At 47.4% G+C, this 22,010-nt stretch overlaps 2 protein-coding genes across 13 annotated transcripts in view; one reads left to right on the plus strand and one right to left on the minus strand.

Moving 5' to 3' along the window:
- Nucleotides 1–314: 314 nt before the first annotated feature.
- Nucleotides 315–5,320, minus strand: LOC119815109 (creatine kinase U-type, mitochondrial). 3 transcript variants are annotated; one of them, XM_038331293.1, is made up of 9 exons: nt 5,175–5,320; nt 4,364–4,562; nt 4,060–4,155; nt 3,340–3,561; nt 3,106–3,191; nt 2,856–2,979; nt 1,145–1,279; nt 847–972; nt 315–431 (listed from the first exon to the last, which is right to left on the minus strand). In XM_038331293.1, exons 1-9 carry the CDS (start codon nt 5,318–5,320, stop codon nt 315–317), a joined length of 1,251 nt encoding a protein of 416 aa, XP_038187221.1. The 3 variants fall into 3 exon arrangements, with proteins under 3 accessions (XP_038187221.1, XP_038187220.1, XP_038187222.1); XM_038331292.1 differs by having other exon boundaries at nt 4,364–4,655; XM_038331294.1 differs by lacking the exons at nt 4,364–4,562; nt 5,175–5,320 and having other exon boundaries at nt 3,340–3,517; nt 4,060–4,070.
- A 4,835-nt stretch (nt 5,321–10,155) lies between these two features.
- Ppip5k1 (diphosphoinositol pentakisphosphate kinase 1) overlaps nt 10,156–22,010 on the plus strand; it is a 47,870-nt gene continuing 36,015 nt past the window's right edge. For 9 of the 10 annotated variants that reach the window (XM_038330138.1, XM_038330141.1, XM_042055076.1 and 6 more), the window contains exons 1-12: nt 10,156–10,197; nt 14,277–14,373; nt 14,641–14,815; nt 15,197–15,392; nt 15,814–15,904; nt 16,117–16,202; nt 16,504–16,658; nt 16,790–16,891; nt 17,679–17,840; nt 17,928–18,049; nt 21,491–21,592; nt 21,908–21,994. In XM_038330138.1, coding sequence (XP_038186066.1) covers nt 14,669–14,815; nt 15,197–15,392; nt 15,814–15,904; nt 16,117–16,202; nt 16,504–16,658; nt 16,790–16,891; nt 17,679–17,840; nt 17,928–18,049; nt 21,491–21,592; nt 21,908–21,994 — 1,250 coding nt within the window. In that variant the 5' untranslated portion in view covers nt 10,156–10,197; nt 14,277–14,373; nt 14,641–14,668. Of the gene's footprint in view, nt 10,198–10,433; nt 10,465–14,276; nt 14,374–14,640; nt 14,816–15,196; nt 15,393–15,813; nt 15,905–16,116; nt 16,203–16,503; nt 16,659–16,789; nt 16,892–17,678; nt 17,841–17,927; nt 18,050–21,490; nt 21,593–21,907; nt 21,995–22,010 lie in introns of those variants that run through there. The other variant, XM_038330139.1, reaches the window with a different exon arrangement.

A 22,010-nucleotide genomic window follows, 5' to 3' on the forward strand; every position in this document is an offset into this window, starting at 1 on the left:
ACTGTTCCTTCAGTTGAGGGAGAAAGCTTGCACCATACTGAACATATTGTGAATGGCAGTGTGTTCTAATTCTTCTCAGGAAGTGGATGAGGGACACGGGTGATGAGTTCCACCACCCACCTGAGAAGCAGCGTTCCCGGCATATGTGGCGACCCCACTCTTAGTTTTCACTTCCTGCTTCCTCCTCACCACCCCAATAGAAAGAACACAGACAGCTGGAACATAATAGGGAGTCTTTACTAGGACAGGGAGTGAGGGGCAAGTAGAACAGGCCACCATTAAATATGCTTGATTCATTTGCTGGGGATGGGGAGTCAATGTTTGCCATGGACAAGAGGCGCGGGGATCCGAATATCCTGTCCTCTCTCCAGACGCCGTTCACAGTCAATCAGATAGTTCACTCCGTCGATGACGAGCTGCACAAGCTCCACCTGAAGGACACTCATCCTTGGTCCCTAGTCCCCCATCTATCTGAAGGACACTCATCCTTGGTCTCTAGTTCCCCATCTATCTCAGCTTCCTTGTCTCTTCTTTTTATTTATTTAGAGACAGAATCTCACTATATAACCCTGACTGGCCTGGAACTTGCTGTGGAGACCAGGCTGGCCTGGGATTCACGGAGATCTCCCTGCCTCTGCTGGTCTTAAAAGCCTTAGCCACCTTGCCTGGCCTGAGTTTATTTCTTAGTTTCTTTCTTTCTCTTTCTGATCTTGTATCTCTGAAAACACGTTTTTTTTCCTCTCCCCTCCCCCACTCAACCTGAACTTTATTTCAGATTTTATTACATTCCTAAGGCTCACTCGCTTGACTTATCGCAATTCCTCAACCTAATTCATAAGACCTCACCTCTGACTTGCCAAGTCGGTCCAGATTAGAGATATCGAAGACACTGCCTGTGGCAGCGGTGTCCACTCCTCCTGTTCCGCGCTTTTGGAGTCTTAAGTTCTCCAAGATCTTTGGGAAACGGCTATCCTATAGGCAAGATAGAAATCAGGGCAGGTCAACAGAGGCAGGGGCTGTTCCTACCTTGCCCTTGTCCTTTAGCCGTGATGTGACATGACTGGCTTCTTCCAGAGTGCCTCCTCCCTCCTCATCAAACCCCACTTCTCACCTACCCCCCTCTCTAACCCCACATTTCTCTTACTTTGCTTAGCAGGGGCAGTTTGATGTGCACTCCTGCCCGAAGTCCAGTGCCCAGGTTAGATGGACAGGTCAGGATGTATCCCAAGCGTTCATTCCACATGAACTCCCAGCCTCGTTCCTGGATCAGCCTCTCCACCTGTGTCAACAGAGGTTCTGCTGTGAGAAAATCAGGGGCAGACATATCCCTCGTAGGGATACAAACACTCTAGAAATGTCTACAACAAGAAGCTTGAGGATGGATGAATGACATGCTCTTTGTTGTTAAAAATCATTGTCATCACACATGAAAGGTAACTTTGATATTGCATTATATGCATACTGGTAAGACTGTGGACAAATAGATTGTGGAAGAAACTTGAGGGAATAATGAATACATTTAAGGGTGACCGTTCAATGAAATGAACGGAAGTGGTAGACAGAACAGAGAAATGGCTGATCGTTCCATGAGTTCTTCTTACATCAATTATCTCTTTAACAAAGAGCAGAGGGTCCCTTCGGACAGAAAGGGGATAATAAGATTTGCCACAGGAAGAGGCAGGAGAGCCTACTCTTAGCTGGAGAAGGAGCACGTGTAATAAAGCAGAGAGAAATGAGAAAGTAGAGCAGAGAAGCCAGATCCATATGTACGTGTGTGAAAAAGGGGGGGTAACAAGAGGGGTCCCTGTTTTCCTTGACCAGCCTAACCACCATTAAAATTGAAGAGACTGGGGTCTGCCAGGATAGATACAAAGACCACTACCCAGAATAAGTAAAGATGACACCCCATAGCTCAGAAGGAATCATAAGCCTAAAGCTAACCATGCTGAAGCTGACACTTACTGACCCCATAGCTCAGAAGGAATCATATAAACATGCTGAAGCTAACACTCACTGCAGGACAATTATTTTGCCATTTCATCCTCACAGCCTAAAATATAAGCAATCTTCTTATCTCACCTTTATAGATGAGGAAACTGAGTCATATAATTAAAGAGTATTTCTCTACCCACTCATAAAACATTATCCATCCCTTGCCAAAAATAGTATAAGCTTCCCAGCTAGAATCTAAAAGGGAAGCTCTCTTTCTTTACAAGTCCAAAAATAAAACTGTAGATACAAGAATATATAAGGATTAGATCTATGGCAGCTTCTAAGACAGAATTAAACATAGAGACCGAACCCATATAAGACACAAACTCACCTCTCATCTAGAACCATACATTGTAGAACAGAAGCCATTTCAGTCTCTGCCTTCCCTAGTCTCTCTCCCCTTCTCAGCTCAAAGCCGAGCTACAATGATAGACAGCATCCAGAGACGAAGCCTACCTTGGCTCAGGACTGCGGTGATGTATTATAAACATACCAATCTCTCACCCCCTACATCAACCCAGGCTCAAACGTTCTCCTTAGCTGCACATCCTACCTCACACCACCCGCCCCAGCACCGGTTTGTCATATCATTGGTTCCTTCTTTGCATTACTTGGCAAAGATTATGCTTTATTTCCGTCCTTAGGTGATTGACATTCTTCCTATTTCAAGAGTAATTATACGTCCTGGTTTTCCAAGGATGACCCTATTTGTAACTATTGTCCTCGCGTGGTTAATGATTAACCTTTTCTACTATCAGAAATACCCTGGGTTGGTTGACAAATGATATAGCCAATCTGCCTATGCTGCTCTTGGGTTTTTCTCATTTCCTCCCACTTAGCTCCCTTGCACACCCTTCTCCAACCTCTTTGAGGCCCCGGCAGAATCTTTCAAAGACTCTCTTCATGTTGCCTCCTTTCTCCATAGAGATGACCCGTGTGTGGTCCTCCTCGTTCACCCAGATCAGGAAACTCTTCTCATTGTTGTGCCTGGGGGCAGGAGGTAAAGGGATCAAGAGGCAAGACAAGAACTGAGGGACAAGTGTGTGTGTGTGTATGTGCATGTGTGTGTCTCTCACACACAAGGGAAACAAAAAAGGTGGATCAGCCTCATACCAGATTCCCCGGGCATCTGGCCAGTCTCGAGCCATTCCTGCTGCAGTCAACAATGGGGACACAGGCTTATCAAACAGAAAATGGTCCTGAGGAGAATAAAGGGATTAGACTTAAGAATTATCACAGTATTGTCTGGGCCTCTCAAAGTCCATCTATCTTATCTGGCCCAGCCTCCCCTCTGACCCTTTCCCAGCAACTGGTCCCATAACCCAGCTCCCTCCCAGGGCCCCTCACATCAATAAGCTGTTGCTGCTCAGCCTCTGTCATCTCACTGAGCCGATAGTATCGTCCAGCCAGGTCACCCTTCAGGCCGCTCAGTGCATCCACCACCACACGTTCTACCTCTCGTCGCTCTGCCCGCGTGCAGGCTGGAGGCAGACTGAGTCCCCTGATGCTTCGGCCAGTTCTGACTCTTGAGGACAATACGTACCTCTCGTCAAAGTAGCCGGAACGGATCTGAGGAGTCAGAGAAACAGAGAAGTCACAGACACACAACAGGTGGGGGCTCTTAGAGATTATAAAGCACGCACTGGAAGGGAGGACACACTGGACAGGCAACTGAAGAGGACATTGTGATCATTTCTCCAAACTTCCCACTTTGGTTACAGCCTTTTGAGGTTGCAGGGGGGGGGGGGGGAGGGCGGGGGGATCTCTCCTGAGCCTCCTGAGAACTGAGATTACAGGTGTGAGCCACCACACCCAGCCAAGGCATCGTCACTTTTTAAAGAATATTCTTTCACAATTTCATACACGAAGTGTACTTTGATCATATTCTCCCCAACCCCATTATCCTGACACAGTCCCTGTTATCTGCTGTCTTCATATCTGCTAGTCTCCAAGATAGCTACTTCTTTCTCTTATCGCTATCGAAAGCTCAGCAGTATAACCGTGAATCAGGAAACACGGTGCACTGTGCGCAGGCCGCACAAATCGCAGGTGTCAGAGTTGGCTCACTTTACTGGCATCAAGGTCAGTGGTGTGCTTCATTGTTCGGGGGTCATATCCGTTGTGCCGCTCCTGGATCACAGGGTCAAACAGTTCAGCAAATACCTGAAAGGGAGTGAAGAGGGAGAGGTGGTTATAAGGAGGAACTCCTTCCTACACTTCAACTGTAGGTCGATTTCACTGGGTCAGAAATGTGAGTACAGACAGTCCAGAGTCTTGAGGGAACAGACATGAGGGATCTCCAGGGGGAAAGGAACTGGGATTTCCGGGAAGGCGGCTTGGGTCACCAGGGAGACTCTGAGGGGCCCCCTACCTCATAGGACTCCTCATCTCCAGCCACCATGCCCACAGTCTTGATGAAGGGGTGGCCAGGGTTGTCCACGCCAGTCTGGATGCACTGATCTAGAGTCCAACCAGTGGGTGTGGTCTTGTCGCAGAGCCGTGCATAGACTGCTGGGGTCAGGTGACTGGCCATGCAGTTGTTGTGCTTTCGGAGGTCTGGGTACTCAGCGCTGGGAAGGGGGTACCCAGTAACCATGGAGGGAGGGCACAGGAGACTAGACCTACTGGTGTCAGCTGGGAGCTGTCCAGTGAGCCCTGTCTGGCTTTGTTCCTTGGAAGGAGGGGGAATTAGAGGTAGGCTAAACCTTGATAATCTTTTTAGGGATTTCCAGGGTCTGTTTTTTTCCCTCCCTAATAGTTCTAGATGCCTGTGGCTGCCTCAATTCCCCCAGACCTACACAGTACCTTTTCTCTAGTGAGCACAGCATTAGAGGTGGGGGAGGGGAAGGACTCGGGAGAATTAAGGAGAACAAGGAGACTAGGTCGAGATGGGGGAAAAGGTAGTTTTTAGTCATGCAATAAGGGATTTGCTTAGTGGGTGAACCTAGACTTTGCAGGTCAAAGCTGGCTTGGAGGCAGGGACGTCGGGTGACAGGTTCTTTAGACATGTTCTTGCATTACGAATTTGGCCCTACTCCTCCTATACGGCTGGAATCTCCAAATTGTACAGAAATCCATCTTCGGGGGCCCTGTCTATTGCTCAAGACATCCTTTCTAGCCCTTCGGTTCCCATCACCACCACCACCCCCAGCCCCCACCTCATGCGTCTCAGGCACTGATACCTTGGGGGATAGAGTCTCCGTTCACTGGCGGCTCGTACAGATTCCGGGCGGAGCAGAATTCCAGCGGCGAGAGACCCAGCTCCAGCCAAAGCCAGGAGTCTAAGTCCGGGGCGGGCAGACAGCAGACGGGAGAAGGGACCAGCCATGGTTTAGGGATGCGGCTACTGGATTCGGAGCAGGATCTGGAGCAAGTCTGGAACTAGGAGGGAGGATGCAACCGAGTAGGGAGAGAGCCTGAGCTGGGTCCGAGGCTGAAGCCAAAATAGGGGTCACGATGAAGGCTGAAGCTAAAGTGGCAGCCGGTGCCAACCAGGCTGCAGGAGAAGCGCAGCGAGGAAGCGGCCAGCCAGAGCAGAGGGAGGCCCCAGCCGCAGTCTCCAGGGGTGGGGCTCACTCAGGCTCCGCCTTCCCGCCTGCCACCGCGCTAGGTGTGCGGGGGTGGGGTTGGGTAGCACCAGCCAGGTAATTAGGGAGGCCGGAGACTCACTCGATGAGGATGGGGACTTAGGACCCACCAAGTATGAAGGCAGTCAGATTTCAGCACCAAGTGGAGGACAGCACCACGGGGTTGCGGAATTTGAAACCCCCTTCTCCCATGCACCCTCTGTTTAATCTGAAACCCAATCTTGTCTATTTTGTGAGCATGGGGGGGGGGGGGGGGAGTGGAGATGACATTGCCCAGTCTCTTCTCTGAATTCGATCTGCACGCAATCTCTCCATTTTTCCCAGGAGAGGCAGCCACAGGAAAACCACAAAATAAACAGAAGAGGAAGACTGAGAAAGCGGAGCAGAACGGACGCCCGCTGCCTGCCTCAAGGTCACCTTTTCCTAGGAACAGGGAAGAGAAAGGGGAACTCCCTGCTACACCCATACCATATTTTCCTAACAACCTGAGAAAGGCTTACTTGAGAAGAATCAGGGAACTATTAGCTTTATTCCATGAGTGACGTCTCCCCTCATCCACATTGCCCCCAAATCTTCAACTTGGCTATTTCCTGCCTCCATTTCTCATGGGGCCCTACCTTTTTTTTTTTTAAATGTTCTCCCCTACTCTCTCCCCTACTTCACCTTTGATCTTTTTTTTTCCCTTTCTCCATTCTAGGCTCAAACCTGTCTGCTGTTCACAAGACTCTGAAGTCCTGTCTGAAGCTTGCCTACCTGTTGATTGCTCTGGGCGTGGGGCTGGGACTGGGCAGGGAATGGTGAGTTTCTTCTTCCTTCTCTCTCTCCTCTGCAGCTGGCAGATCCTGAACTGGAAGGGAAAATAAAGAGAGAAGGAGGAGGGTGTGGTGAGATGATTGGGTGTGGAATGGAACAGGCAGGCACAGGTCTCCTGAACCACATGGATTTCCTCTCTTGGCTCTCAACACAGTTTAATCTGGAGAGACAAGGTTGGTGGCGTCCAAGGGCAGAAGGTCATCAGGAAATCTGTGCCTTTTTCCTGGTCCTCTCTCTCTCTCTTCTGTGAAGTGCACATTCAGACTCAAAAGGGTTGTTTCCACACTAGAAGCGGGACTAGGTGCAACTTGACTTTTATTATATCAGGAAGGGGAATAAAAGCAGGAGCTGAGATAGGGACCCAACCCTTGGTGTGGAGGGCCAGCCAAGGCAGAGCAGACATATTGGCATTAGTATATCTTCCTTAAGCTTCCTGGTGTTCCAAAAGACAGTAAGATATTTGGAAATCCTTTTTTTCTTTTTCTTTTCTCTTCTTTCTTTCTTTTTTTTTTTTTTTCCGAGACAGGGTTTCTCTGTAGCTATCAAGCCTGTCCTTGACCTAGCTCTGTAGAGCAGGCTGGCCTCAAACTCACACAGGTCCTCCTGCCTCTGCCTCCCAAGTGCTGGGATTAAAGTTGTGTGCCACCACCGCCCAGCCTGATATGTGGAAATCTTATGAATCTTTGGAAAAAAGAATTACCCTTCACAATCCCCACTGGCCCCACAAATACACATCTCCTTATTACCCTCAAGCCCCCCCCCATGTCTCCTTTTGACTTTCATTATTTGTGGGTACCCTTAGAAGCTAAACACTTCTTTTGGGGGGTCCATTACTTGAACCACTTCTCTTGATAAAATACAATTCTCAGAGAATAGATTGGAATCTACTGTTGGGGCTTGCTCACTTTTGGAGAGTCAAAAATGTTACCTATGCCGTGGGTGCTCATTATCTAGGTAAAGGAGCAGGTATGAGTAAGTAAATATAATTACTTGGGATGGTGTATATTTACCCAGATAAAAGAAGGAGATAATCTTCCAGAGCAATGGGGTTATTATTTGGCTGAGAAAGTGTTGGGAGTGGGGGAGATACGTTGTCAGGGGTGGGAAGAGAGCCTAGCAGAAGGGGAATAAAGACAGCTAGAGTAGACAGCTAGAGTAGACAGCAAGTTATTCAAGTTCGGAAAATGCCTTCCTTCATGAAATAATAGCTCCGCTGAGAAGTCATATATTTGTGTACTTTTCTTATTCTTTGTGAGACCCTGTCAGGTATCTGATGTGTTGTCAGTCATTTTTTTAAAATTACCTTATGGAACTGGAGAGATGGCTCAGTGGCTGCTCTTTCAGGGGAATTGGGTTCAATTCCGGGCAACCACATGGTGACTGGCAACTGTCTATAACTTCAGCTCCAGGGGATCCGATGTTCTCTGCTCTTCTTTGGGCACCAGGTACACAAACATGTAGGGAAAACACCTACACAAGCCGGGTGGTGGGGGCGCACACCTTTAATCCCAGCACTTGGGAGACAGAGGCAGGTGGATCTCTGTGACTTTGAGGCCAACTTGGTCTACAGAGTGAATTCCAGGACAGGTTCCAAGCTACACAGAGAAATTCTGTCTTGAAAAACCAAAGAAACTAAAAAACAAAACAAAAACCAAAAACACCCACACACATGCAAAAAATATTCTCTTGCATATGGGAAGTAGTTATCTATATATAGTAGTTTATTTATTTGTTAATAGTCATCATTGCTAAAAATAATTATCATTACTAATATTAATTGCTTTAAAGCACTTTACAATTACAAGGAACCTGAAAGGTGGCAGTGGTGGCACATGCCTTTAATTCCAGCACTCAGAAGGCAGAGCCAGGCAGATCTCTGTGAGTTCAAAGCTAACTTGGTTTACAGAATGAGTTCCAGGACATCCAAGGCTACACAGTAAAACCCCTCTCTCAAACAAATGAACAAAAACAAAACAAAAAACAAACAATCCCACAAAACCCTACACTTAAACAAGAAACCTTTATAAGTGTATGTTATTTCATTGAGAATTAGATCATTCTAACATATGAGTATTTTCTGTGGAATCGGTGAATTTTTACACTTGGGAGATGATGTAATTACTTGCTCCAATGGTTGGAGTTGCAGAAGAGGTATGAGTCTGAACATTAACTATCACTGGTTAATTTTTTTCTTTTTTTTTTTTAATGGGTAGCCCAGGCTGGCCACGAACTAGTGATCCTCCAGCCTCTGCTTCCTTTAGCAAATCCTACCAGCGTGTGCCACCACAATCGGCTATCACTGGTTATTTGTAGATCCTGTCCTTAGAATCATCTCTAGCCACTTAGCAGGCCTTGGGGTTGGGATCAGTAAGGTAAGGCATATAACTAGGAAAATTGTGAGGTCTCTAAAGTTACAGAGAACAAATGGAGAATTTCAAACTCCTGACCAGGGAAGCCTAGGTGAAGCTTTAAGGACAACAATAATATACACAGAAGAACATGCTTTCGTATGATTGTATCTGTCCCGTTTAGATAAGAAATGCCCTTGATGGGCTCATGTGTTGGAACTTGTTTGCCGGCTGATGGACGTTTGGGAAGTGATTGTATTCTGAGGGCTCTGGTCTAATCAATACATTTATCCCTTGATAGATTCATAATGTGATGACATTATTGGAACGTGGTGAAAGGGAGGATGCAGGGCCTAGCTGGAGAGAGTTTGTCCCTGTGGCATGCCTCAGACAACACATCTTGTCCTCTGCCCCTTCCTCCACCTCTGCTTTCTATTAGCCAACAAGCAAATGCCTTTTACCAAACCACCCTTAAGTTCTGCCTCTCCTCATGGCCAAAGCAATGGAGCTCAGTAAGGACCAAAATTTCTGAAACCCTGAGTCAAAACATGGACCGCTTTTCCCAAGTATTTTCTTGCAAGTACCAGCACTTGTAGGTGTTTAGTTCCACCCTTACAAATAAGCACGGTGGAGGCTCCAGGAAGAAAAGCGAATTTCCCAAAGCTAAACAGTTATTTTTGTTTGTTTGTCTGTGTTTATTTTTGTTTTTCGAGACAGGGTTTCTCTGTGAAACAGCCCTGACTGTCCTGAACTTGCTCAAGGCCATGCAGGCCTCAAACTCACAGAGATCTGCCTGCCTCTGCCTCCCTAGTGCTGGGATTAAAGGCGTGTGCGAAAGCTACACAGATAAGAGTAGGATTCAAACCCAGCTTTTCAGATTCCAAGGCTGGAGAATAGAGAAGAAGCAGAGTGTAGAGACAGAAAGCGGTTTACTCCGTTTCTCCCATCTACCATTTGCTTACATCGTTCACAAATCAGTCTCTTTGTTCCTCCCCTTAACTTTTCCCATCTGCTTCTGTTTGTCTCCAGCGCCCCTACCTTTTCTCTTTCCACCTTTTCGCCTTATGTCTACCTATATTACACCTGGATTTGCTTTACAGAAAAAAAAAAGACTCGTTTTTTGCCCTCATGGAGATGCAATGTCACAAACTTTCCCTCTTCTTCGTTTATCTCAGGTTTTTTTTCCTCCCATTGGTGTCAGTGGTTAGCCTCTCTGTCTAGGCTGTGGACTGGCGACGCAGTACGAAATAAAGAGGCAGAGGAGCATAAGGCTGCATTTCCCCGGGCAGCCACGAGGAGCCACCCTCCTCCACGCTGAAGCTCCGGCCAACGCAGCCTGACTGTTGCCGGTGCGCGCCCTCCGCGGATTGGCGGGACCGCAAAGAAGTCGCGCTTTGATTGGGCCGCTGTCAGGTGTCGCTGCCTGCAGGTTCGGCTGCGCGAGCGGAGGGAGGCGGGTGAGTGCGGGCCGGGGGCGGTGGGGGAGTGGCTGGGGCTGGGGGCGGTATCGGGGAGGGTGGGCTCGGCGAGGGGCTCGGCCTGCGCCCGGGGCCGTGGGTAGTCCCGGGTGGGGACAGCTTCGGAGGGAGGCGCAGCCGGGAGGCCTCAATGTCAGCCTAGGGAGAGCGAGGCGGGGACGGCGGGGGCGGGCAGAGGCGAGTGCGGTCAGGATGGGAGGGCGGGATTCGTGACCCGACGCCTTGAGAGAGAGGACGGCCGAGCGGGTCAGTGGGAGAAGAGACTGGTGTGGAGGGGTCTGCAGGAGGCATAAGGGGACCCCCGGGAAGATGGAAGGCTTTCAGGGACAGGGCTGGGGGACTCTGGGAGGAAGGGCAGGGCTGGATCGCAGGGGAGGGGACCGAGGTAAAGGGTCGTGCGCGAGAAGCCGAGGGAAGGGAGGACCAGCGGGCGCTGGAAGCTGGCGGAGTGAGGGAAGGGACTGGCTGGCCAGGGTAGAAGGTCTGCTAAGGAATGGATTACTGTGGAGAGGTGAGCCTCCAGAAGGGCTAGTCGGAGGAAGGGAGCTCTCGTTATAGGGGATCCTCACTGTAGGGGGCCTTTAAGTGTTCACCATTAAGGGAATGATGCTACCCAGTGTACCCTGGAGGCTGAGGCAGGAGGATTCTAAGTTCAAGGCTATCCTGTGCTACACACAGCCTGTCTCAAAAAAAAAAAGTGTTAGCCAGTGTGATGACTCATGTGCAGGTTTGAAGTGTTGTTTACTTCTGGGAGTCCCTGAGTGGGAGAATTGGCTGAATTCATTGCATTAATTGAACAGTGATTGGGGTGCAGCAGTCAGTGTGGGGAGTAGAGTTAGGGGAGTCAGTGAAGAGCTATTATCACAGATTGGGGAGAGAAGGCGGGATGAGTGAGCTACACTGAGAACGGCCAGCAGCAGAAGGAAGACTGGTGTCAGAATAAGGAATATGTCAGAAACATTCAACTCGCCTGCGGAAGGAAGTGGGAAACAGGCAGAGAGGCCCACGCCAGTGATCCCAACACTTGGGAGACTGAGGGAGGACCATTGCCATGAGTTTGAGGCCAGCCTGAGCTAGAGTGAGACACTGCCTCCAAACAACGGGGGAGGTGGAGGCAGGGAGTGGTGGGGTGGAGCTTCACTTTTGAAGGTGAGAAAATTCAATATTGGTGGTGGAGTGAGGAGTTTCTGTGTTGGTTTCCTTTTACTATTGTTGGAGCCTCTATTAAATGCAAGGTGATGCCGAGAAATTAGAGATTGACGCAGACTGCCTTCCACTCTGGGAGCTGAAGAAGTTACAGTTCGCTGTTCCCTAGCCCTCTCCAGATCTAAGTTAGCTTTGGTGCTCCCTAGATTGCCTTCTTGTTTCCTCCAACCCCTTCCCTCCCTTTCCAAAGTAAGACTGCCCTTTAGCCTGGTGTAGACTCTGTCGCTTTCTTATGCAACAAAGTTTGGGGAGAACACGAAGGGGAAAGAGCACAGCAAACAGGAAAGTGGTTTTTTTGGGGGGAACACCACATTAAAACCCCAGCCTCTCCCAGAAGTACATCCAAATAAACCCTGGCTTTGTCATAGCTATTCCTGCCAGGCTTCTATTTTTGCTTTGTTAACTATGAATTTGGGCCTTCATCTCCTTTCAGTCTGTGTTTGTGAACAGACTTCTCCATCCTATTATCTCCACAATATCCACGAGCTTGGCTGGATATTGTTTAAAAACAGACACAAAAACAAACAAGAAAACAAACAGGGAAGACTTAAAGGGCAACTAGAGAAGGAATCTCAGATGCAGGGAGAACTCCCGTTTCAGAAAAGGCACAAAGAATGTGATGAAATTCTAATTGGGGAAGTTGTGAGGTATCTTTGGGAATGCCACGGTTAGGTCACTTGCAGGGAATTCAGAGAGATGGTCTGTCAGTCAGGAGGAGTGGTGTCTGCAGACGGCCTGCATAACTGGAAACATCAAGTGGAAGAATGTTCTGTCTGTGGTTGAGCAACAGAAGCGTGATGTGGGGAGGCCTAGATGGCCAAGGTCTATAGAAATCCATAACTTTCTGATCAAAGCTGCAACCCTCGTTGTAATGGCAGATTTTAAAATTAAAACGGAGAGGGGAATTATGGAAGCCTTTAAAACGCTGTACGTTAACTAATTTGCTAAAGGAGTTCTTGGCTTCATTGGGGCTGGCAGTGTTTCTGAGAACATCTATGGAACATAGAAAATTTCTGTTGAGTGACTCCATTTTATTTTTGGAAAATAATAATAGTTGCTCATACCCTTATAATTCATTATTAGCAAATGCTAGCCTTGTGTGTATAAGCTTCCGATCTTTTGGAGTTTTGAAAATAGACATTTATATGTAGGCAAGGTTGTATAGGTATTGCTGGAAACTCACTGCCATTCTCGCTTTTCTTCAGATGTAACTACTGTTACAGATTTGATGTAACAAATTTTCAGTCCATTTTTAAAATTATTCCATTTTAAAAATTATATATTTTGTTTTGTTTTGGGGCAGGTCTCACTGTGTAGTTCTGGCTGGCCTGGAACTCACGATGTAGACCAGGACAGCCCTGAACTCACAGAGATCTCCTTGCTCCTGCCTCCCAAGTTCAGGTACTGAAGGCGTGCACCACCACACCCAGATTCAGTCTTTTAAACGGCTACTAACTGGGGGCTGGAAAGATGGCTTAGTGATTAAGATCCCTGGTTGTTCTTTCAGGGGACCTGGGTTCCATTCCCAGCACGAATGTGTACAGAGACACCTGCTGGTAGAACACCCATACATATCAAAGAAATGCTGGCAATCAGCAACAATAGCAAACCAAGAACGAGCCTGTACTAACTGCATGAGCCTGTACTAACTGCATATGCAGTCACGAATAGCATGTGTTTATTTATGCAAATGGTTGTGCTCCGTGTTTACCTTGGGCATTTGTACTCGGAAACTGTTGCATATAACTTACATGTATAGTGTGTATGTTTGTGGATCCATAGCACACATGTGGAGGTCAGAGGACAACCTGTGGAAGTCAGTGTCTCCCCCCCCCCCAACCCCCATCCCCGTCAGGTAGCTCCTAGGGTTCAAACTAAGATTGTTAGGCTTAGCAGCAAGTACCACCATCTGATCAATCTTGCTGGCCCTCATTCATTTTTAAAATCTTTTTTTTTTTCTGTATACTGCATCAGAGTTTACCATTCTTCTCCTTATGGCATCTGGATTGTTCTTAGTTTTCCCCCAGGCAACAATGAGATAGAGAAGGGAAGAATGTCCTTGTGTGTGTCCACGTGAGTAGGGGAGCATTACCACAGCCTATCCACCTCGGTGCTGCTAACAGTTCGGGCTGGGTAGATGTTGAGCTAGCATATGCATTTTAGAATTTCTTGTGGCATTCCTGCCGTCTGCTTACTAGAAACCAGTGTGGCACTTTCCGGTTCTAGTAACCAGGAATGTTGCCTGACGGATCTCTCTCTGGAGTCTCCATTAACACTCGAGGCATATGCACGTAGAGTGGAACTGCCAGCTTGTTCCTATCCAAATTCATAAGATGTTCTTACCAGTGTGGCTTTAGTTAGGACGTTTTTTCCAGTGCAGCTGCTGCTATAACAGATCTTGTCTTAGGCCAGCGTGGGTCTTGCAGTACTAAAGGACTGCATGGACCACTGAGATTGTAGTTTGAATGGATTGAGAACTGCTGTGTGAGTGTTTACTCTCAGCCTCTCAGTCAGCACCAGACTTCCCTGCTTGAACAGATTCTCTGGATTTGGATATCTGTTTTTTTCAGGTGATGTGGGTGAAGGAGAAAGGGCAATCACAGGAGATGTTAGTGTCCTGAGACAATGCTTAGCATGGAGGGTATCCTGGAGGGATGTTTCTTGAGCTCATAGCAGGTGGTAATGAGGATGGAGTTTAAAGGCAGATCTTCGGGGTCGTAGCATCCCTTTGCCCTTGAGTCAAATCCTTGACTGTGCTTGGGGAGGTGCTGTGGGGAGGTGGAGAGAGCTGGGGACATTGTGGAATGAATCCAGCGTTGGAAATAAATGTCACTCTAACCTTCTCTTGGTAGGAATCAACAGTAGCCTTCCTTGGAGAACTGCTTCTTCTATTTGCTGCCTGGAGCTAACATTGTTTCCTGCTGGCAGAATCAGGGACATGCCAGCACTGTAAGGCTTAATCTCCTGATCCTCTTACCAGTTCTTGGCTGGGGTGGGGTAAACAGGGAAGAAAGGGAGTCCTTGCTTTGCTCTTAATTCTCTTGAGTCGTGTCAAATCGTAGTACAGTTTCCTTTCCTATGGGTCCTTTCCATTGCTTTCTTTCTGTTTCCTCTTGTACCCATGTAGTTCCCTCTCATTGTCTAGTTCCCTGAGCCCCATCCCTACCCACTGTGAGGGCGCTGGATTCTAAGCTGATGGGGTACTCACTTCTGCAGAGCGGGATGAGTGGGTGTTCCGGCGGGGATGTGGTCATTGACGGCCAATGAGGATGAGAGCAGTACGGCCCACTTCTTCCTCGGAGCTGGAGATGAGGGCTTGGGCACCTGTGGAATAGGCATGAGGATGGAAGAGAGTGACAGTGAGCTCCTCGAGGACGAGGAGGATGAAGTGGTAAGTCTAGGGAAAATGATGTAGGTTGGTGTTGGGGCCCCTGCCCTAGAGAACTGATATTGCACTGGTTGGATACACCTGTTCTTTGCAAGCACAGACTCCCTGTTGTAAACAGGCTCTATCCTGATTAGGGGAGGGGCCATAGAGATTGGTCAGTGGCCTCTCTCTGAAACCCCTGCTCAAACATCCTCTTCCTGTTGTCTTCTGGTCACTGCTGCTGCTTTTGAAGAAGCACATTTCCTACGGGCTTCTTCTCTAGTAGGGCACCCTTTATCCCTCAGGCCCAAAGTCCTGTCGAGGAACTGCCTTAGAAAGATGTGACAGTGTTGGAGGTGACAGATGTGGGAGCCTGGAGTTCCTGATAGCACTTCTTTTCTGTAGCCTCCAGAACCTCAGATTATTGTCGGCATCTGTGCCATGACCAAGAAATCCAAGTCCAAGCCAATGACTCAAATCCTAGAGCGACTCTGCAGGTTTGACTACCTGACTGTTGTCATCCTGGGAGAAGACGTCATCCTCAACGAACCTGTGGAGAACTGGCCGTCCTGCCACTGTCTCATTTCTTTCCACTCCAAAGGTTAGGGTCCGGGAGGGAAGGGTGGCCGTGGGGGTGCTGGTTTGGGGATAGAATTCTTATCCCTTTAGTAAGAGGCTGTCAGCTTCTCAACACACAAGGGAACATTGAAGGGGAGTTTACCTTCTGTTTCAGGGTTTGCTAGGCATAGGTTAAAGCCTATATCCCGGCCACACAAGATGATGCGAAGGCACTTACATTCTCTTACAGAATTGGATCTCTGGGAGGATCCTACATGTAATTGTGTTTGTTTTCCTGATGACTATCCCGGACTTGAGGAACTGGGCGATAAGTGCTTGGTTAGCTGCTATGTCTGAGAAGCTCAGTGGCAGCCGCTGTCTCTAGCAGGTCACAGTCTGTCCTGCTGCTTCTTACTCTGCCTCTTTGACTTTCTTTGGTCTCTCCATTTCTTTCTCCATTGCAGGCTTTCCTCTGGACAAAGCTGTTGCTTACTCCAAGCTTCGAAACCCCTTCCTCATCAATGATCTGGCCATGCAGTATTACATCCAAGATAGGTACAGCTTCCTGTGGACCAGAGGGGTGGGTGGCCCTGAAATGCCCACTTTAGGAAGCATACTCTGAGGTGGGCACAGTGAAGCAAACTTCATTTTTTGTCCCATTTCATATTGAGTTATAGTTCCCTGTGCTAATAAAATTTCTAGCCTTTCCCCTTTGCTACTCCCACCTTTCCTACCTGGCTAATTTATTTGGGGGGGGAGGGTGACAGGAGGGAGGTGTACCGGATCCTGCAGGAGGAGGGTATTGATCTGCCAAGATATGCCGTGCTCAACCGTGACCCCGCCTGTCCTGAGGGTGAGTAACTGCCTTGATTTCCATGATTTAGCCCAGTATGTTCCTTAAACTTCTGCTCTACACATATCTGTGTGGGCCTTTGACTGTTGGATTATAGGTAGAGTTGTGGGTCTTTAGACAGAGCCGTTGAACTTATATTGATATTATCATATCTAAATGCCATATATAAGCTTTGCCGTATCTGTTATAGGACGTGGTCATAAAATGTGAAAGGTTGTATAGATTAAAACCTCAGGGAAATAAGAGTTGGAAATACTCTCCAACCTTAGTTCCTAAGAACGATCCCACGCCCATCTTTCAGAGTGTAGCCTGATAGAAGGTGAAGACCAGGTGGAGGTCAATGGAGCTGTCTTTCCCAAGCCCTTTGTGGAGAAGCCAGTGAGTGCAGAGGACCACAATGTTTACATCTACTACCCCAGCTCTGCTGGAGGAGGAAGCCAGCGCCTCTTTCGTAAGGTATGGAGACGTCTGAGCATCTGGGATGTCAGAGAGTAGAAGACGGTGAGGCTGCTGGGAAGAGAGAGGGGACCTGTGGGCAAAGCCTGGAGATGGAGGCAGTGTTGTTCTCCTTTCCTTTCCTCCTCAAGATCGGCAGTCGGAGCAGCGTTTACTCTCCCGAGAGCAGCGTCCGGAAGACAGGATCATACATCTATGAGGAGTTTATGCCAACAGATGGCACAGATGTTAAGGTTATGGTGGCTACAGAGATTTAAAATGTTACAAACATCCGGGTGGGAATGAGGTGCTTGGGAGGCAAGTGGTAGTGTGTATGGATCTTAGAAAACAAAATGCAATTTCAACTGGCTTCACATTCAAGTGAAGATAGCAAGTGAGATGCAGACGTTCTCATTTTCCCTATCAGAGCGAGAGCAAGATGCCATAGTAAATTATGAAACATTGGTAAATTATTATTTAATAAGGACTAGAAACCTTTGTAAGTTCATTAGAATAAGGCTCAAAAATATCAGTCTCAGTCTCTGTATTCTTTTTTTAAAAATCGTCTTATTACATTTATTTATTTCTCTGTGTGTGTGTGTGTGTGTGTGTGTGTGTGTGTGCACCATCGCATGCATGTGGAGTCAGAGGTCAACTTGGGGGAGTCACTTCTCTCCTTCATCCATATGAATCCTGGAGATCAGACTTGTCAGCCAACATCTTTACCTGCCGAACCATTTCATGACCCAGTCTTTGTATTCTTAACATTTGGAGGAGTTTTTGTCTTGTCTTTGTTTTAAGACAGGTTCTTACTGTGTAGCTCTGGCTGACTTAAGACTTGCTGTGTAGACCAGGTTGTCATTGAACTCATGAAATCCTGCCTCTGCCTCCTGAGTGCTGGGATTGAAGGCAGGTGCCACCACTCTTGACTGGGCAGAGTTTGGTTTTTATTGTGGAGGAGTCTACAGACCTAGTGCTCATATTGTCTTCTCACACACAGGGTGAGCTGTGGGCATACTCAGTGGTGCTCTGTACCCGCAGGTGTATACAGTGGGGCCCGATTATGCCCATGCTGAAGCTAGAAAGTCTCCAGCTTTGGATGGGAAGGTTGAACGAGACAGTGAGGGGAAAGAGGTTCGCTATCCAGTCATGCTGACCGCCATGGAAAAGCTGGTAGCCAGGAAAGTCTGCGTAGCTTTTAAGGTAGAGAGGGCTCGTGGGGCTGTGGGATGAAGGGAAGAAACGGGCAGGGTTTGGGAGCTGATTCACTCTGCCTTTTTGCTTTTTCAGCAAACAGTCTGTGGATTTGACCTTCTTCGTGCCAATGGTCACTCCTTCGTGTGTGACGTCAATGGCTTTAGCTTTGTCAAGAACTCGATGAAATATTATGATGATTGTGCCAAGATTCTGGGGTAAGAGACATAGTGGGCTAGGGTACGGGGAAGAGGGCTCAGGAGCTTTCTCTTCATAAAGTGGGTGTGGTGTCTGTGCCTGTTTCCCGGCACTTGGGAGGTGGAAGCAGTTTCAGACTATCCTGGGATACATGAGGCTGTATGGATAAATAAATAAACAAACAAATAAACAAATAAAGCTTTTGCTTTATTTTAACTATTTTAAAAACGATTCAAAAGCCAAAAATGAAAAAGGAGAAGGAGCTACTCAGCCCCTGCTGTCTCCGTAATGCATTCCTCAGAGATGACTGCTATTAACCGTGTTAGCTGTGACAGATTGCCTTTCTCTCCCATGTGTAAATAGCTATATTTAGTTTACTGACTGTGATAATACTGGGATTTTGCGTTCAAAATAGCATGTAATACCTGAGCCATTCAAAAAAACATAAGGGATGATGGTATAGTGAGCATCCACGGGTACGGTAGTTCTAGCCAAGCACTGTCTGAAGAAGTACACAATTAGGCCAAATATGGTGGTCCATACCCTTAATCCCAGCACTTGGGAGCCAGAGGCAAATGGATCTCTGTGAATTCCAGGCCAGCCTGGTCTGCATCACGAATTCCAGGCCAGTCGGAGCTACACAGTGAGAGACCTGACTCAAAAAACAAACAAGTACATTGTTGAGAGTGGCGTGGTGCCTCAGAGGGTAGAGCGTATGTGTGTGCACAAGCCTAGCTATGGGAATCTGATCCCTGGAACCTACGTAAAGGTGGGAAGAGGGAAGCAGCTCAACAAATGTGTCTTCTAACCTCCACACCCGTGCCATAACATACATACCCACAAACACATTATGTACACTTATGCACACTATAATTAATGAAAAAAACCCACATTATTAAGTGTTGGGCTGGGTGTGGTTGTGCATACACTTTTAAGCACGTAGGAGTCAGAGACAGATGGATCTTCGTGAGTTTGAGGCAAGCCTGGTCTATATAGTGAGTTCCAGGACAGCCAGAGCTATGTAGCGAGACGCTGTCTCAAACAAACAAAAACAAACAAACAAAATGTTAGTTATGATAGTTCACATCTGTAATCACAGTAGGAAGGTTGTCACAAATTTGAGGCTACTTTAAGCTACAGAGTGCTGGTGGCATACACCTTTAATCCCAGGATTTGGGAGGCAGAAGCAGGTGGATCTCTGAGTTTGAGACCACTATGTGTGAGTTACAGGACAGTCAAAGCTACACAGAGAAACCCTGTTTTGAAAACAAACAAACAAAAGCAAAATATTAAAACCAGAAATATTCTATTAAGGCTAGGCATGAAGGTATACACATATAATTAATTCCACGTTCAACAGACCAGGCAAGAGAATTTCAAGTCTGAGGCAAGCCTTTGCTACAAAGCAAGACCCTGTCTGAAAAAAGCTGGAGATGTAGTAGAATTGCTTGCCTGAAGCCCAGGGCTCAATCCCCAACCCCTCGTAAAAGCAGTGTTGGCTCAGACTGGAGTCCCAGCATTTGGGAGGCAAAGGCAGTGTGGGGACTGAGAAGGAATCAGGCTTAGTCAGTGAAGCGCTTAGTATGCAAGCATGAAGACCCAGATCTGAATCCCAGCACCCATGTCACAAGTCGCGAGTAGCCTGTAATCGCAGCATAAGGAGGCAGAAACAGGGCGATCCTCAGGGCTCACTGTCCAGCCAGTCTAGATGATTGGTGAGCTCCAGGTCAACCAACCGGTGGAGAGTGGTCAAGGAAGACGCCTGACTGTGACCTCTGACCTCCACGGGCACACATAAGCTGGTGTATGCACCTGTACACAGGACTATAACCCCATCTACCTACACACATACACATCCAAAATAGAACCTAAAGATCATCTGCTGTGTAGTGAGTTTGAGGCAGTCTGGGAGACATGAGAGAAAATACACTGTTAAGAATATGTGAAGACTGGGTGTGATGGCCCGTGCTTTTAATTCTGGTGCTTGAGAGAGGTATGAGGTCTCTGTGAGTTCAAGACCAGCCAGGGCTACAGGAGTGAGACTCTGTCTAAAACAGAATATATGAGGGCTGGATATAGGGTTCAGATGGTATAAGAGCTTGGTATGCAAACCTGGTGACCTGAGTACAGTCCCTGGAACCCATGTAAAAGTTGAAGGAGAAAACTGACTACTGATAGTTGTCCTCTGACTGCCGCATGCCCACACATATACATCTCACACACACACACACACACACACACATATACATCACACACACGCATGCCCCCCCATACATCACACACACACATGCCCACACATATACATCACACACACACACACACACACACACACGCCCACACATATACATCACACACACAAAACTAATAAATTAGTTAATTAATTAAAAAATTCAAGATGGACATGGTAGCACTTATCTATAATACTAGCACTTGAGAGGCAGAAGCATGAGAATCTTGGAATTCAAGGCCAGTCTGCTCTACATAATGAGTACCAGCCCAGCCTGGGATACATAGTGAGACTGTCTCAGGAAAAAAAAAAGTCTTTTTCACACATGTATTAGAAAAATAAAAGCAGGGCTAGAGAAAAGACTCCGCAGTTGAGAGCACTGTTGCTCTTGTACAGGACCTGACTTAGGTTCCCAGCACCCACATGGTGGCTCACAACCATCCGTAATTCCAGTTCTAGGGGGTCATTACCTTCTTCAGACCTCTGTGGTCACCGGGCACACAACATGAGCACATACATGCAGGCTAAACACTCATAAAGTAAAATAAAATTTTTAAAAAAGTAAAAGAATGTATGAGTTAAACCTGGTGGTATATGTTTGTAATCTCAACACTGGGATTGTGAGAGGTGGGATTAGCAGACTCAAGAGTTCAAGGCTAAGCCGGGCGGTGGTGGCGCACGCCTTTAATCCCAGCACTCGGGAGGCAGAGGCAGGCGGATCTCTGTGAGTTCGAGGTCAGCCTGGTCTACAAGAGCTAGTTCCAGGACAAGCTCCAAAGCCACAGAGAAACCCTGTCTCGAAAAATAAAAAAAAAAAAAAAAAAAAAAAAAAAAAAAAAGAGTTCAAGGCTAGCCTAGTGAGCTGGGGGCCAGCTTGGACTACATGAGATCCTGTTTGAAAACAAAAATAAAGAAAAGAAAAAGAATATAGTTGAAATGCCTGTATAGTGCTGAGGTTAAATCCTTTCCCCACACCCAAAGGGAACGTTAACCTTAACTGGCTTATCACTGCCGTGCTTTTGTTTCTGCCAAATGGTTAGGCGCTGTGGCAAATGCCTTTAGCAATGAGCCATGTCCCTGGACTTTTTTTGTTTTTAATGGGGTTTTTGTTTGGACGTTTCAAGCTTTATAGTAATGCTTTCTTTTGCTGCATGACTGCATATATGTGTATGACCTTCTGTCATACAATTGTTCATTTATTTTTCATTTAACTTTGTTATGTTTTGCCTCCCAGGAACACCATTATGCGGGAGCTTGCCCCACAGTTCCAGATCCCATGGTCCATCCCCACAGAAGCCGAGGACATTCCCATCGTCCCTACCACATCTGGCACTATGTAAGGAAACGTTAAAAATCTGGGCTGGGTGGTGGTGGTGCACATCTTTAATCCTAGCATTTGGGAGGCAGAGGCAGGTGGATCTCTATGAGTTCAAGGCCAGCCTGGTCTACAGAGCGAGTTCTAGGACAGGCTTCAAAAGCTACACAGAGATGCCCTGTCTTGAAAAGAAAATATGTAACTCCAGCACCGTGTCTAATCTCAGCGCCCTCTGTTCTCTGAGGTCGAATAGTAGAGGTTCTCGAGTAGAATGTGATGGTGGGGGGGTGAAGGTTTGGGGTAGGAGAATGGCTCTGAGAACATTCCCCATCTTAGGATGGAGCTCCGCTGTGTCATCGCAATTATCCGTCATGGAGATCGAACTCCAAAGCAGAAGATGAAGATGGAAGTGACCCACCCAAGGTAGGAAGAGCGGCCT

This window comes from Arvicola amphibius, chromosome 5 (assembly GCF_903992535.2).
Source record: "Arvicola amphibius chromosome 5, mArvAmp1.2, whole genome shotgun sequence".
Taxonomy (NCBI): domain Eukaryota; kingdom Metazoa; phylum Chordata; class Mammalia; order Rodentia; family Cricetidae; genus Arvicola; species Arvicola amphibius.

Bases quoted from the DNA above. Each gene is read 5' to 3' on its own strand.
- LOC119815109 (XM_038331292.1), bottom strand. From the start codon at position 5,320: ATGGCTGGTCCCTTCTCCCGTCTGCTGTCTGCCCGCCCCGGACTTAGA. The intron at 3,562-4,059 runs GTGAGCCAACTC...CTGACTCCTCAG, and splicing joins CTGACCTTGATGCCAGTAAA to ATCCGTTCCGGCTACTTTGA. The intron at 2,980-3,105 runs GTATGAGGCTGA...TCCTGCCCCCAG, and splicing joins CCAGATGCCCGGGGAATCTG to GCACAACAATGAGAAGAGTT.